We start from the raw sequence: 17,025 nt of genomic DNA, 5'->3' as shown, positions 1-17,025 counted from the left end.
CATAATCTTCCACAGTGTACCATTACGCTGCATCGGCAAGAATAGAACAGCTGCCTCCGGTAAGACAAGGTGTGGCAGTCTGTGTATATTTGTAAACAGCTGGAGCACGAAATCTAATATAAGGAAGTCTCAAGGTTTTGCACGCCTGAGGTAGAGAATCTCATGAGAAGCTGTAGACCCACACTATTTATCAAGTTATAATTTATATTTTTCGTACTGTCGATTTACCACCACAAACCGATGCTGGCACTAAATTGAACCTTAATTTAACTGGGCAAGCCAGTTGAACAAATTCTTATTTACAATGATGACCTACCCCGGTGAAACCCAGCGTCATGCTGGTCCAATTATGCGTCACCCTATGGGACTCCCAATCACAGCCGGATGTGTATAAGGCCATAAACAGGAAAACGCTCATCCAGAGGCAGTGCTCATAGTGGTTGGGGACTTTAATGCAGGAAAACTTAAATCCATTTTACATCGTTTCTACCAGAATGTTAAATGTGCAAGCAGAGGGGAAAAAAAACTCTAGAACACCTTTACCCCACCCACAGAGATGCATACAAAGCTCTCCCTCGCCCTCCATTTGGCAAATCTGATCATAATTCTATCCTCCTGATTCCTGCTTACAAGCAAAAACTAAAGCAGGCCGCACCAGTGACTCGTTCAATAAAGAAGTGGTCAGATGACGCAGATGCTAAGCTATAGGACTGTTTTGCTAGCACAGACTGGAATATGTTCTGGGATTCTCCGATGGCATTGGAGGAGTACCACATCAGTCACCCAGTCACACGTCACGTGACGTACGTACAGAGGAATGCTAACTTGTGTCACTGGCATAGAGGGCGTTGGCGGAGCAGCTGTCCCGTGCTCGTGTTGGCCTCTGAGCCTCTGGGGACTGTGTGCCATGCTGTATCAGAGGGGCAGATTGGGAAAGAAAGGCAGACAGGTCAGGTCCATGTGGAGGGGTGGTCAGGTCAACTCCCTGTTCGTTCCTCTCCAGGAAGGATGAAACATCCGTGCCTCCTCCAATTCCCTTCTTGCTTGACGGTGCCGTCGCTGCTGTGCCAGGTCCTTGGCAATGAATTCCCGTTCCTAGAGCTCTACGGACATGCACATCCAATAGTGATATCGTTCGTCAGCCTGTCGTTCCTCCTCAATCTGAAGCTCAATTTCCTCCAACGCTTGTAGGACAGCGGTCTGTGAATCGCTGAGGGCTAGTGAATGGCGGCTGCCATGGCCACTTCGAAAGGGGTATCCACTGGTCGAACTCTCACTCCGTCTAGAGTGCCTCAGACGATTTCCATTAGTTAAGGGGTGAGCGGAGCCCTGCCTCAGGAAGCTGGTCGACCTGTGCGGTGGGTGTTACCTCCTCATAGGTTCTTCCTGTAGACCACTTTCCCGTCCCAAAGCAGTTTCCGGTCCCTGGCTCGGAGGGGAGGTTGATGGCTGAAACGTACAGTTGATCCATCACCACTTTGAGCTCTGGTGGGCTTGCCCTTTGATGTGGGAAATCGACCACATGATCCTTAAGATAACCAGGTGCTTGTCTGGTTCTTCTGGTGGTTGAGGATGAAACCAGGTGCTTGTCTGGTTCTTCTGGTGGTTGAGGATGAACCAGGTGTTGTCTGGTTCTTCTGGTGGTTGAGGATGAAACCAGGTGCTTGTCTGGTTCTCTGGTGGTTGAGGATGAAACCAGGTGCTTGTCTGGTTCTTCTGGTGTTGAGGATGAAACCAGGTGCTTGTCTGGTTCTTTGGTGATTGAGGATGAAACCAGGTGCTTGTCTGGTTCTTCTGGTGTTGAGATGAAGCCTTCCTTGTTGCTTTAGGCTTTAGCTCCTGGATCTTTTTATTTGTTCCAAGACTTTTCCCTCAGCTGCTTTCTTCCTCTCTCCTTCCTTCCAGTGGAGAACAATTCTTCCTCTCCATTTCCTTTCACCTGTCTTTGGTTCGTCATGTCCTGCTCAAAGGACCATTGAAAGATAGTGGAATCTGTGTGGGGGAATGGATGAGATGAGGCAGGAATTCCTTTAACCATAAAGTGGTATATTTACTGGGTAGTCTGTGCTGCATAACAAAGGAAACAGAATAACATGTATCCAAATCAATTGATAACATGTATACAATCAAATTCATAATCACAAAGATCAAATCATAACAATCTTTCATTATTAACATAATTAGGGAATTCAACAAACCAGTTCATTAGAAGTCAATAGGAATCATCCTTGAGTCATTTATGCCACGTAACTATTTATCTAATCATGAGAAGAATAATACAAACAGTGATCGGTTATTTCAATCTATAATCCCATAGAAACCACAGCATTAGTATGTCTTAACAATGGATGTGGTACAAGAGTTGATGTTGTTAGAGGGGTTGCATCCTGCCTGGACCTCATAACAGCTTCTAACTATATTGCATCTATGTGTGAATGTAATGTAATGAATGATTTTACTGTTAGACGTGATCATTTCCAGATTTGGTGTACCATAAACTTTGATGTTACTATTCCAGATAGGGTACCATTCAGAAGATMGGGCTTTCATGAAGCAGACTGGGYAAAGTTTGGAGATCATTGTTTAAAGTCTATTGGACAGTTGTCTTTAGAGGCTGGTTGATGTATGTGCTCCCTCTGTGACCTCTGATATTGAGTGCTGCGAATCTATATGTACCAATGAGTGAAGTGGGTGAGAAAATGAAGGTGGTTCCTTGGTGGACTGAAGAGTGCACTGTGGCAATTCAAGAAAAAAATAGGACTTACAGAGTGTTGCGTAGGAATATGACTCCTGAGAATCTAGTTGATTTCCAAAGGAAGAGAGCTTTAGTACGTAGGGTCATTAAGTCTGTCAAGAGAAATGGATGGAGACAGTTCTGCTCTACAATAGGCTTGAATAAGATGACTGGAAGAAGCAAGTCTTCTCGAATTCCAGTTTTGGTTGTGGGTCAAATGTCCGTAACTGATAAAGAAAAAGCTGACTTGTTGGGGAACACATTTGCTAGGGTGCATAGTGGGGTTACTTTGGATGAAGTATATAAGTAACGCAGGTGTGAGATTTTAAAAGGTCATGTTAATGTGTATAAGAAAAGAGATACCGTTGACTCMTCTTTAGATGCTGTCTTTACCATACATGAGATGGGTTCAGCCTTAAAAGGCTGTGGATATACAGCCCCAGGTCATGATCAGTTGTGCTATGTAATGTTTAAGCATACCTGATAAGGTCATACATGTTCTCCTGGGATTATTTAATAAGATTTGGAGTGAGGGGGTTATACCTTCTGGTTGGAAACATGCCTGGTAAGGACCTTTCATGTGCTGATAGTTATAGACCAATAGCACTGACCTCTAACCWGTGTAAACTGATGGAAAAGATGATAGTCATATTTCCAGGAACATTGAGTCAATGTCAAAGTGGATTCCGTAAAGGTAGGTCTACTTTGGATGCATTAGTAAAGGTGAACAATGAAGTTGAAAAAACTGGRKWTGAAAGAAATAATGGCTGTCTTTTTCTACATTGAAAAGGCTTATGACACTATGTGGAGAGAAGGCATACTGATTAAGATGGAAAGACTTGGTATTGGTGGGAGATTATATAACTGGGTTACGGCCTTCTTATTTAATCACTCTTTTCGAGTTAAAATAGGATACATTTTATTTGATGCCTATGGAGTTGTCAATGGTATTCCTCAAMGCAGTGCTATCAGTCCTATTATGTTCAACATWTTTTTTTTTTTTAACAAGCTATAGTCGATGTTGAACGATGATCGATTGACTGGGGRTTTAAATTGTTAGTGGAGAAGACTTGTTATAAGTTCTTCTCAAAGAATAAAGTTGCTGATAATATACAGTTGTTTCAGTATGGACAGCCTATGGGGAGGGTTTCTAAGTACAAATATTTGGGRCTGTGGTTCAATGAGCGATATAAATGGAAAGATCATGTCATAAATGTTGAAACAAAGTGTAAGGTGGTGATTCTTATGCGCTCTTATGCGCTAGAATGGTCCAAACACACCAAGACAGTCGTGAAGAGGGCACGACAAAGCCTATTCCCCCTCAGGAAACTAAAAAGATTTGGCATGGTTCCTGAGATTCTCAAAAGGTTCTCCAGCTGCAACTTTTAGAGGCATCCTGACCGGTTGCATCACTGCCTGGTATGGCAATTGCTTGGCCTCTGACCGCAAGGCACTACAGAGGGTAGTGTGTACGGCCAGTACATCACTGGGGCTAAGCTGCCTGCCTGCCATCCAGGACCTCTACACCAGGCGCGGTCAGAGGAAGGGCCCTAAAAATTGTCAACGACCCCAGCCACCCCAGTCATAGACTGTTCTCTCTACTACCACATGGCAAGCGGTACCGGAGTGCCAAGTCTAAGACAAAAAGGTTCTCACAGTTTTTACCCCCAAGCCATAAGACTCCTGAACAGGTAATCAAATGGCTACCCGGACTATTTGCATTTTGTGCCCCCCCCACCCAACCCCTCTTTTACGCTGCTGCTATTCTCTGTTTAGCATGTATGCTCGTCACTTTAACTGTACATTCATGCACATACTACCTCAATTGGGGCGACCAACCAGTGCTCCACACATTTGGCTAACTGGGCTATCTGCATTGTGTCCCACACACGACCCGCCAACCCCTCTTTACGCTACTGCTACTCTCTGTTCATCATATATACATAGTCACTTTAACCATATCTACATTGTACATACTACCTCAATCAGCCTGATACCGGTGTCTGTATGTAGCCTCGCTACTTTTTATAGCCTCGCTACTGTATATAGCCGTCTTTTTACTGTTGTTTTATTTCTTACCTATCTATTCTTCACCTAGTACCTTTTTGCACTATTGGTTAGACCTGTAAGTAAGCATTTCACTGGTAAGGTCTACACCTGTTGTATTCGGTGCACGAGACAAATAAACTTGATTTGATGGCATATTTATGAGCTCTGATCAGGACAATTGATTACATGTGTATAGTTTATGGAATAGCACTGAAGATTTTGGCTTCAGAAGCTGGAAAGAATCCAGTATATAGCTTTAAGGATATGTATTGGTGCATTTAAATCAACATCTGTATGTGCCTTACTAGTGGAGGCAGGTGAGATGCCTTTGGATATACGGCGTACAAAATTGTCATTAGCTGTTTTAGATGACTGTTGTGAATACACTAGTAGASAAAGTAGTGGTTTTGGTTGGACAGTTGGAAAGCTTGCTCATGYGAGTGGTTTGAGGGAGTTGGAGGTTGGCCCTTCTGTGGTGATAGGGGATGTTCCMCCATGGTTACTCCCAGATCCTGTTGTTGATCTAACCTTGGTAGAGAAAAGGAAATATTGGTCAGAAGTCAGTGAATAGGGAAACTGGTTTTTATGCTTTTTTTTTACCGCTTTTTACAGATAGATCCAAGGACCCAGATAGTGGGCAGGCGTTTACATTCCTGAATTTGATGTGCTGATATGTAGAAGACTAACAGATCAACTTTCAGTGTACTCATTTGAACTGTAGCCAATAATAGTTGCCCTCCAGTGGGTGGAGAACGTACAACCTGTTAGAATTATAGTATGCTCAGAATCTGTCTGTGTTGAATAGTTTATCATCAGGTAAATCTAATAGGAGTTGGAGGTATTAATGTTATTATGGAGAATTGAGAGAATGGCTGTATTAGTGAGATTCTGCTGGGTACCAGCACATTTGGGTTTGGAAGGGAATAAAATTGAAGACTAATTAGCCAGTAGAGCTTTGAAACAAGATATAATTGATATAAATGTTCCACTAGGTAGAGGTGAGGCGAAATGTAAAATCAGAGCCATTTTGATAGATGTGTGGCAGAAGAGATGGAACTCTGAGCCCAAGGCCCGCCATTTATATACTGAGTTAGGAAGGGGGATTTAGAAATGTTGTAAACCGTGATTGACCACACACTAAAGCACAGTAGGTGGCAGCATGCACCTTTAATTTTGGTTTGCGGACCGCCATTATGTCATAGAAGAGTTAGAAGCTCAGACCACAGAGTTGAGGCTCGCTCAGGCGGTGTTTTGTCTATACTCTATAATACCATTTCGTATCTCATTTTATTTAACAGTCTGCAATCAAGTTTGTTTAGGTAAATATACACCGCTAGCTAGCTAGTAAACACTGCCAAAGATGCGACCGTTTTTTRTGTTGGGGTTTCTGTTGTCGAACATCACTGCGACAGCGGCGATTGAGCCCATCAGTACCAGCATAGCGGTTGGTATGGCTGCGGCTCTCACCGGCTTCCTCGCAACCTACCAGAACTTGTTTTACTATTTTCACGAATGTTGTAGACCAGAGTGGATCTCCTTCAACAGCTCAGGTACGTTGAACATTTAGTACCGGTGTGTTAACGTTTCTTTTTGGGGGCATTTCCAATTAACGGCGTTGCAACTTTAGGTTTTTTGAACATACCCTAATTTGTATTAAGTAAAGGTATTGTGGTCCTTCCTTAGCTACTTGCATATTTTTGGCTCAGTCGGAACACCTCTYGGCCTTAACATAGTAGACTTTCTGAATATAATTTGCAGTTTTAACTTTACAATTCTGAAACGCTTAATGACGTCCATGTGAAAAACCATGGCCGAACGTAGCCGATGTTGAATGCGATCCCTTTTGTGGCTGTGGTAACGAGTGACAACCAGCTAAGTCAAAATGGYCTATATCGTAAAAAATCATTAACATAGAATGTAGCTTTTTGGTCTTCGTTTCAGGTTAGTGGTGTAGTTAGGGTTGTGTTTAAAATCCGATTGTAAGAATATAAATTGTATAAATATGCGGGGTTTATCCATTTATTAGGCCACGTTCATCTGCTATTCGGAACTAGGAAACTCGGAAATGCCCGATTTGATMTTACGTTGAACACTGCACGTGTATAACTTAATACCAGTTAGCAAATCTGAAATGTCCGAGTTTTATAGTTGCGACTAGTATACCTGGTGACGACCCTTTTGCTACATATTTGCTTTCGCTGTTTTGTCGCATAATGATTACGTAGGAGGAAATAGCTGACTTGGACTCTTAACGTCTTTGCGTTTCTAAATTATAAACTTGGTAGCTAAATGTTTATTTGAAGTTAAAATGAAAGCAACATACAAAACCTACTTCGTATATTATGTGTTGATATCYAGTGTTTTTGTGAATGCGTTCGAACCAATCTCAACCACATTTATGGTCGGTTTGGGAGTTGCAGCAGTGGGGCGGAAAATATACAATTATGTATATGAAAATTGCGATTCAAAATGGATTGCTTTTAATTCAACAGGTATGTGTAAAGCTAAATATTAAATGGTTGATGTGTTAACGTGGTTTACTTAGGCTATTTGATCAWGTAGACACAGTCAGTCCTTTTTCGTTTTAATSTTGCAATTGCTTATCGATCTCCACCAGTATACCGTTGGCCTACTAAAACGAGGGTTGACTTGGGTCGTTTAAATATTGGGTGGGCGGCTTGAGAAAACGATACCCTAAACCCATGAATGTAGCAGCCTTGTGCAGTTTATATCTATAGGCTACATAGAAGTTTGTCATTTATTTTWGGCTATTTTGTGTTGGTGCATAAACCCAAGCTTTAAGGCCTAATTGTACCCGCGCCAAATAGRCTACAACCTAATCGCCAAATGGGAACGACGTAGCCAATAAGAACTAGTAGGCTACGTTTACATGAATGGAAATAATTTGATATTAAACGGATTACGGCAGTAGTCAGATTATGCAATAGTAATGTAAACACCTTACTCTGCTTGTCTTAATAGTCGTAAAACCGAAATAAACACCTAGTTTCCTGAACAATCTTTAGAATTATAAGGACATCTAAACGCCTAAATTGGCGTTCCAAATGTGTTTTATATGCGCATGTATCCTCACCGTTAGCGCAAGCCTGCCAGTTTGGAACGAGTGAAGTGAGTAATTCTATATATTTTACTTTTATTTAACTCGGCAAGTCAGTTAGGAACTTATTCTTATTTACAATGACGGCCTACACCGGCCAAACCCGGACAATGCTGGGCCAATTGTGCTCCGCCCTATGGGACTAACCGTACACGCCCGGTTGTGTAACAGCCTGGACAGTTATCTATGCCTCTTAGAAGTAGTTCACATCAGGGGAGCAGAAGTGAGGGGGACATAACCTGGCAGGGGGTCCTCCCTCAGTTTTTTGTGTGGATCTTAAGCTCATTCTACTAGGGCTGTCCCTGACAATAAAAATCTTGGTCAACCAAGAGTAGTCTTTTCTTTCAACCAATCGATTAATCAACATTTTAAAACTTTTTCCATAATCAACTGTATTTACTGAACTAGTCAGATGCTTTAAGCACGCTGTTTAATTAAAAAAAGACACACAAATGACTCAAAGGGAGCCGGAGATCAATGTGCCAATTTCTTACCATTTCTACCAATTTGCGTGCCAGCTTTGACTTACATATGCACATTTTTGTGGAACAGTTTAATTTAGTTTATAATAGTCTTTGTCTCAATCATTGTCTGTGGTTAATCTACATTCTATCTAATAAAAATTATACAAGTCTAAAAGTTACTTTTATTGCCATTTGCCAACTATGTAATAATGACCTACATAAAGCCAATATAACATTGCAGCCTGCAGGTAGAAATTAAAAATAAATATCATATGAAGTGCATGGCCTGTCTGCAACGAACTTGAAACATTGTATCAACTATCAACTGGGTCGAGTCAAAACTTGTGCTAGCAAACTTGAGACATTGTATAAAATTTTCTGGGCCCTCAGTTTCCAGTGCCAGTGATCTTGTGACAGACACATCTGTAGGCTTCTTGTGCACGGGATAAGAAGTAATCAGGTATTTTATGATGTTTCCACTGGAAACGTTGGTTATCGAAAGGGAGAGCTGGAAATATTGTTGAAATTCTTTGAGGACCTGTTGTCATTCACAATTGATTGTCAAAATACTTTGTTTACTTGCTGTTTGAAGGTAAAGAGAAATTACTTTGAGAAGCTCCACAGCTCATTAGTGGAGGTAAGTTAAGACAATCAGAAATACTATCAGACATCCCCAAATGGGCATGTTACAAACAAATGGGCGCGTTACAAACAAAAGACGATTAATAAATTGACACAACTCATAAATGTAATGAAATATACCAAACTTGTTTCTCAAGTGTAGCATAGGTTGTGAGTTCTGCAAAACACATGTCCACTCCGACAATGAGAACTAATGGTAAATGACTGTAATAAAAATACATTGATTGCATTAACAGAAATTACCATAACCTAACATTGCAGATTAGACATTTTGGGATTTAATGGTAAATGTAGGCTACTACTGGTGATGTATGTAAATGGGAATTGATAGGCACAGCAAACAATGCACACAATGAAGTTACGAAACAATGAATACCCACYAAATGGCGGAAGAGTGCATTCTGGAGAGAGATGTGCATCTGAGCCACAATCCCCATATTCTTGGACCATGGCATCCCGRGGCCTRGTCAATGGATTAGTCCACTGAGACAGGCACAAATCACACGTGTCTCTTGTGCCATAAAAATATATATATTTGTGACTGCTCGACTAAATAAAAAATTCAATCCAGACCCCTTTTGTCATATAGTAGGCTAAACCAAAAAATTCACCCGTCCCAAGGGAAAGTTGCGCCCCTGTTTCACATACAAACATGTCCAAACTCCGTATCCAATATGCTTCCAAAAAATAACATGGTAGAACGTTTTTTTTTCTTCTGATTTTTCTCTATTTATCATGTACCCCAATTTCAGATGTCCATGTAAACAGGATTATTAGGGAAATCCTTCTTGCAAAGAAACTTTTCAAACAAACTATTATATTAATCTAACTATCCACAATAATCACATTATCGTATGTATGTAACCGTACAATTGTCTGAGTTTAATTCAATACCCCACGGGGGGACCAGGATGAATATGGATGAATATGTATGAACTTTCCAATTTGTAAGTCGCTCTGGATAAGAGCGTCTGCTAAATGACTTAAATGTAAATGCAATACGAGAAAATCTGTGAAATAATAAGGAAAAGTCATGTTTGCTAAAGATTTGAATTGGTAGAAGAGGACGATTGATTTCTATTTTATGTTTGARGCTTGTGAGGCAGTATACACATTTGACAGGTACAAGACAGGGACTTCAAATAGGCCTATGCACGTCAAGGGAACTGTAGTCTAGGCTATTGTTCAGATGGGTAGAATGGAAACTAAAATCTGGACACTAAGTGTGTAACCTCTCACATAGCTTTAATAGTAACTCCTACAGAATTAAGCATTTTTTGCAGTAAAATGATACACCAAATGTAGGCACAATTTTGACTCGGGAACAGMAGTGGAAAAATATGATTTCTTTCATTCGGCATCTTGAGAGAATGCGAATGCGCATTTAMCACCTCAACAGACGGTATCTATCTTTATCAGCATCAGAAAAGCTAWAAGTATTTCAACCAAATAAAATATGCATCCAAGCCGAACRGAAATCTTATCAMAAACATGTTGGGTRGTTTTCACAGCTTTCTATTTCCTTACAACGGTCAAACTGAAATTTGAAACATATAGTCTTACATTTTTTAWTTTTTTATTATTACATCTTCTTCCCGGTCCCTAAACATATTTGCTCCAAGTAAGAATCAGAGATGATCGAGAACTTTACTGATGTCAACTAAATTAAAGCATTCATTATGTAAATTTATGACATTATTCTGGTGAGCAAGGGTTTGTTTAGTCTTTCAGGGCAACATATAATGACAGAAGAGAAGAAGCTGCAAGTATCTAGTTATAGGCCCAGAAGTTGACTAACAAATCACCTACCAAAATGTTGGAAATCATAAGCAGAAACGGCCAATCTAAATCAGGCAATATCCTGCAACCACTGACAAAAAATCGTTCCACCATCTGACTGTAGCCTACATATAATGGTAGTATAGAAATAATGGTCGTAGCACGTCCCATTCATTGACACTTAATAATCAACTCCTTCCCTGTCATCAGGTTTGGAAGTGGCCCTAGATCGGAAGCTGTTTGGTCAACATGTTGCCTCCAGAGTCATCCAGAAAGCTGTAACGGGTTTCATGAACAATAAAAACCCTAAAAAGCCCCTGGTGCTCTCTCTACATGGCTGGACTGGCACAGGGAAGAACTTCGTCAGCCAGTTGATAGCTGAAAACGTCTACAAGGAGGGCATGGCCAGCAGTTTCATCCATCAGTTTGTTTCTACAGCTCATTTCCCTCATCTGAGTCAGATTGAGGACTACAAGGTAAAACAAGTATTTTGTTATATTGAAATGTAATACCCAGTAACCGTGGCAGGGAAATTATCAATGGAGAATTAGGCTGTAAAAAAAATCTCTCTAATGCATATTCTATATCAGTGGTATTCAAATCTTACCCTACGAGGTCCGGAATACTACTGGTTTTCTGTTCTACCTGATAATGAYTTGCACCCACCTGGTGTCCRAGGTCTAAATCGGTCCCTGGTTAGATGGGAAGAATGAAGGAGGGTTCTATATGATACAGGATGTACAGTACCATTCAAAAGTTGGGCTACCTACTCATTCAAGGGTTTTACTTTATTTTTTACTATTTTCTACGTTGTAGAATAATAGTAAAGACATAAAAACTATGAAATTACACATGGAATCATGTAGTAACCAAAAAGTAGCCACCATTTGCATTTGACAGCTTTGCACACTTGGCATGCTTTGCACACTTGGCATTCTCTCAACCAGCTTCACCTGGAATGATTTTTCAACAGTCTTGAAGGAGTTCCCACATATCCTGAGCACTTGTTGGCTACTTTTTCTTCACTCTGCGGTCCAACTCATCCCAAACCATCTCATTTGGCTTGAGGTCAGATTATTGTGGAGGCCAGGTCATCTAATGCATCATTTCATCACTCTCCTTGGTCAAATAGCCCTCACTGACASTGTCACCAGAAAAGCACCCCCACACCACCACCTCCATGCTTCACGGTGGGAACCGCACATACAGAGATCATCCGTTCACCCACTGCGTCTCACAAAGACACGGCGGTTGGAACCAAAAATCTCTAATTTCGACTCAGCAGACCAAAGGACAGATTTCCACCGGCCTAATGTCTATTGRTCGTGTTTCTTGGACCAAGCAAGTCTCTTATTATTATTGGTGTTCTTTAGTAGTGGTTTCTTTGCAGKAAATCGACCATGAAGGCCTGATTCACGCAGTGTCCTCTGAACTGTTGATGTGTCGGTTACTTGAACTCTGATGCATTTATTTGGGCTGCAATTTCGGAGGCTGGTAACTATAATGAAATTATCCTCTGCAGCAGAGGTAACTCTGGGTCTTCCTTTCCTGTGGCGGTCTTTATGAGAGCCAGTTCCATCATAGCGCTTGATGGTTTTTGTGACCGCACTTGAAGAAACTTTCAAAGTTCTTGACATTTTCCGGATTTACTGACCTTCATGTCTTAAACTAATGATGGACTGTTTCTCTTTTCTTATTTGAGCTGTTCTTGCCATAATATGGACTTAGCCCAATTTGGTAAAAGACCATCTTCTGTGTACCACCCCTACCTTGTCACAACACAACTGATTGGGTCAAACACATTAAGAAGGAAAGACATTTACTTTTAACAAGGCACACCTGTTAATTGAAATGCATTCCAGGTAACTARCTCAAGAAGCTGGTCGAGAGAATTCCAAGAGTGTGCAAAGCTGTCATCAAGGCGAAGGATGGCTACTTTGAAGAATCTCAAATATAAAATATATTTTGACTTAAAAATAAAATAAAAACTTTTTTGGGTTACTGCATGATTCCATATCTGTTAATTCATAGTTTTGATGTCTTCACTATTATTCTACAATATAGGAAATAGTAAAAATAAAGAAAAGCCTTGAATGAGTAGGTGTGTCTAAACTTTTGACTGGTACTGCATGTCTGTGTTTAAAAAATAAAATAAAAATGTTTTAGAAATAGCTTACAGCATAGCCGCAAAATACATCTTCACTGCTGTAGATAAGTCTGTTTAAACTGTTGTGACCATCCCCCAGTCTCAGCTGCAGCAGTGGGTCAAAGGCAATGTCACCAACTGCCCACGTTCCATGTTCATCTTTGACGAGATGGACAAGATGCACCCTGGCCTYATCGACTGTATAAAGCCCTACTTGGATTACTACGAAAATCTRGACGGGGTCTCCTACCGCCAAGCCATCTTCATCTTCCTCAGGTAGGCCAGACAGACCAGCAGTGTGTGATAAGAATTCATGTGTTGTTTTTGGAGACTTTTGTATTTTTTTAACTGGATTTACAGTCCAAATATATTAGACATCCATCATCCTATCTTTCCTACAACTTAAAGACCATGGTTTTACTTACCTAAACGTCAGCTGTCAATCAGATACGGCTCCCAAAACTAAACTTCAGTTACTTTTTTTTATTTTGCAAATAAAATCACCACACATGAACCTAATGCATTTATAAACTACCCCATGTCCGGACCAGTGAGGAAGAAAAAGAACGTTGGACCCAGCTTAAAGTGGCAATATGCCACTTTTATGGGTGACCTGACCAAATTCATAGAAATGTGAGTTATAGACCTATAATTCTACTTGAAAGCGAGTCTAAGAAGTAGTAGATCTGTTATGTGATTAGTTTCTATGCTTCCAATTCACAAGTTTTGTTTTTGTTTCTTACTTTCGGTTTTGTACACCAGCTTCGAGCAGCTGAAACTACAATATTATTAGTTGTAGAAAATATATTTCACAGCGGTTTAGATGGTACAGTGATTGTGACAAAATAAGCTAGTATAGTGTAGACCAACTGAAATTAGGCAAACTATTCATTTTAGCAACCAGGAAATGGCAACTTTAATATCTACTAGTTTGTTTTGCTCATGTCCATAGCAACGCTGGAGGAGAGCACATCACGCAGGTGGCCCTGGACTTCTGGAAAGCAGGTCGAGACCGAGAGGAGATACAATTGCATGACTTAGAAGCAGCTCTCTCCCTGTCCGTGTTCAACAACAAGAAGAGTAAGCCACCTCTTTGCCATCCTTCTTTAGGGCTGAAGCCTAACTTATGCACTTTGTTAACTCTATTCATGGTGTTTTTTACATTGGATAAAAGCAGAGACCCAGAGCTGCAAAACGGTATATCATACACTGCATTTGAGGAACAATGTGGGAAAGTAGTTCTGCTTTGAAAGTTGATAAACTTGTAACCTCACTTTTGAGAAAATGGCCTTGGAATGTTTTGGTACATACTGGAGAGTTCTTCTTTGTCTACACCCATTCAGCATTTTTCACACCCTCTTAAGCCTTAGCTCCACCAATCTCTTTAAGGTTTGATCTGAGCATTCTGTCCTAACAGCGGTCAAGCATCCAAGCTAACTGGCTAACAGTTGTGGCAGTGACATTTTATTAAAATGGGCACATGCATAGTGGAGTATTTTGTTAGGACATGTAGCTAGCTAGCTAAACAATGAACCATAATCCCAACTCATGACGTTCCTATCCTGAATGAATCTGCAGGCAGCTAACCAACCAGGTTCAATGTTAGCTAGCTAACATTGGGCTATAACTAACCAAGCAAATGGCTCTGAAATACGAAATAATAAGATCATACATGTTAGCTAGCGAGCCAGCCAGCTAATGTTGGCTAGCTAGCTAACTGTACACTTTAACTTGAAATGAAAACGACTTTGTCAAAATTAGAAACGTGCAATGTCTGAAAATGTAGCTAGCTAGACCATCTTACCTTTATACATCATGGTTGGACACTTCTCCCTGTCACGGATGCCATGATTGCCCTTAGTTAGAAGATGTAATCCGGAGACAGGTGTTTTCTGCATCTCCTTAGCTATCATAATCTAATTCCATTGATCTCAAAACTCTGTCCTCCAGAGTGGAGAGCAACACAATCATGGCTAGTGGGAAGGTTGCCTCTTTTTCTGTGGCTAAACCAACTAGACTCGTAATTTAACAATTGTATTCATATTGACAGATGGCATAAAAAAATGTATTAAGGCACATGAAAGTTCACATGTTCCAGAAGGCATTTCTGCCCAAAAATGCATTTTGATAAATAAAACATATATATATTACTTTCAAATGGCTCGCCATGTGAAGTGGTGACCTGCGACATACGCCTAGTTTCCTGAAACGGATCACATGTTTCTCTAAGGACAGGATTTTCTACTTTGTTACTACAGCTGGGGTTTGAAGACTGGGGATGCAATTGGAGACTTTTTCAGACCTTCAATACAAAGATTACCTGTGATATCTATATTCTGTCCATCTGCCTTTCTTGCCCCTGCCCATTTTATGACTATCCTTACTCCCTAGGCACTTGTGTACATCTGAGAGGATTGGGTAAGCAAATGGTGGTAGCTTCTTCTTGCCCATCTTATGACTGTTCTCTCCCTCCCTTTCTCTGTGTAGGTGGGTTGTGGCACACCAGTCTGATAGACAAGAACCTAGTTGACTTCTTTGTCCCCTTCCTGCCTCTGGAATTCAGGCACGTGCTGCTGTGTGGCATGGCAGAGATGGCCGCCAAGGGCCTGGAGCCTGACCAGGACGTGGTCGACCAGATGGCCAGAGACTTGGTCTATTTCCCAAAGAGCGAGAAGATCTTCTCCGGCAAGGGCTGCAAGACCATCGGTGGCAAGCTAGATTACTACACATAGTGCGTGTTTGAGATCGACTACGTTGCTGCCGGCGGCTGCAGACTGACTGATCTGTTCATAATGAGTGGTAATTTAGGATGAAAGGTGGTTCGCAGGTCTGATCAGTTGGTTTGCATTGTTGACGGCAATGTAGACTATCTCAGAGGGCACAGCTACTTCGTCTAGCTACCTCCTGCTCTACTAGGTGCACTTTCTTAATGAGAACATCTCTGCCAGTCCTCAGTGACTGAACTCAAAGAGGATGATGACCCGCCCATCAGGTCTCCCAATGTCAACACAACCATGTGGAGGACATCAATGGTCTCTTTCTGTTGTCACTTCTCCCTGAAGATGGACTACTGAGAGAGAGGAGGGCACATTTTTAAAGGAGAGAGAGAAAAACACTGAGGGGAAATGCAATTTTTAACCAATCAAGGTGCTTGATCCTGACATGTATTCTGTGAATGAATATCTCCAAATAATGATTTCCTTTTTCATGGAATTCTGCTGCACATGAACTATGGCAAGTGAAAATGAGTTGTGTATTAGAAAGAAATGTGGTTTAAAGTTACAATCTCTAAATCATTTTTCAGCCAAATGGCAGCCCTGACACTTGGTTTGCTATCAATCTGAGGGGTGCTGGGGCCCGACAAATGTAACAACTCTCCAAACGGCAGATGGAGCTATGGATGCAAGGACTCTCATTCCATGATGAGATCAACGTGATGGTTATATTCTTCAAGAAACAATTAGTATATATTGTTAATCGAAATAAGAATTGGACGGCTGGAACTATTTCAGCTTGCCCCTTTAATTGTCATTGAAAATCTAGCACCTGAAATATTGTGTAGGTGGTTCACTGGATACCCATTAATTGTGTATTTTGTTTCTGTTGTTAGTACCCAGTTTACCAATACCTAAACATAGAAAAATCTGCCTTAAAACTTGCATCTATTTTGCCTTTGTTTTTAATCCTAACTCAGTCACCAGAAGTATTGTATACATTTCAAAATCTGTAAGTTTATCTTTGTGGGTATACAAGTATTTTGTTCAGTTCACCAATTTTATGACACATTTTTCAAGGTTGATCCAGATTTGTCCTAAATCATTTCATTGAGTAGTCCAACATTCCATCTTGATTAAATGTCTGCAACGAAGTAAATCCAATTGTAATTTGTTTTAATTTAACTTGACCACAATGAAACAATTATATGTTTTATGTATAAATGTATACCATGCCTTAGTTGGCACACTGTTCCCGGTCTAAACAATGCACAAAATAATTACAGGAAGGAAGTTTCACAATTTTTCATTAAAATGTTTTTACATGGGAGAAATCTGTTTCGTTTGAGTAAATGAAATATCAAACATTTTTGAAGGTA

At 40.7% G+C, this 17,025-nt stretch overlaps 1 protein-coding gene across 2 annotated transcripts; it reads left to right on the top strand.

Annotated features, from left to right (window-relative positions):
* Positions 1–5,956: 5,956 nt before the first annotated feature.
* LOC112080691 (torsin-1A) lies at positions 5,957–16,980 on the top strand. 2 transcript variants are annotated; one of them, XM_024146537.2, is made up of 5 exons: positions 5,957–6,333; positions 10,997–11,262; positions 13,033–13,208; positions 13,885–14,012; positions 15,420–16,980. In XM_024146537.2, exons 1-5 carry the CDS (start codon positions 6,144–6,146, stop codon positions 15,662–15,664), a joined length of 1,005 nt encoding a protein of 334 aa, XP_024002305.1. In that variant the 5' UTR covers positions 5,957–6,143; the 3' UTR covers positions 15,665–16,980. The 2 variants fall into 2 exon arrangements, with proteins under 2 accessions (XP_024002305.1, XP_024002306.1); XM_024146538.2 differs by lacking the exon at positions 5,957–6,333 and adding an exon at positions 6,873–7,275.
* Positions 16,981–17,025: the final 45 nt, after the last annotated feature.

Source organism: Salvelinus sp. IW2-2015, unplaced genomic scaffold, assembly GCF_002910315.2.
Source record: "Salvelinus sp. IW2-2015 unplaced genomic scaffold, ASM291031v2 Un_scaffold16440, whole genome shotgun sequence".
NCBI classification, from domain to species: Eukaryota; Metazoa; Chordata; class Actinopteri; order Salmoniformes; family Salmonidae; genus Salvelinus; species Salvelinus sp. IW2-2015.
The sequence above is the reverse complement of the archived record's forward strand: the minus strand, read 5'-3'. Positions and strand labels throughout refer to the sequence as shown.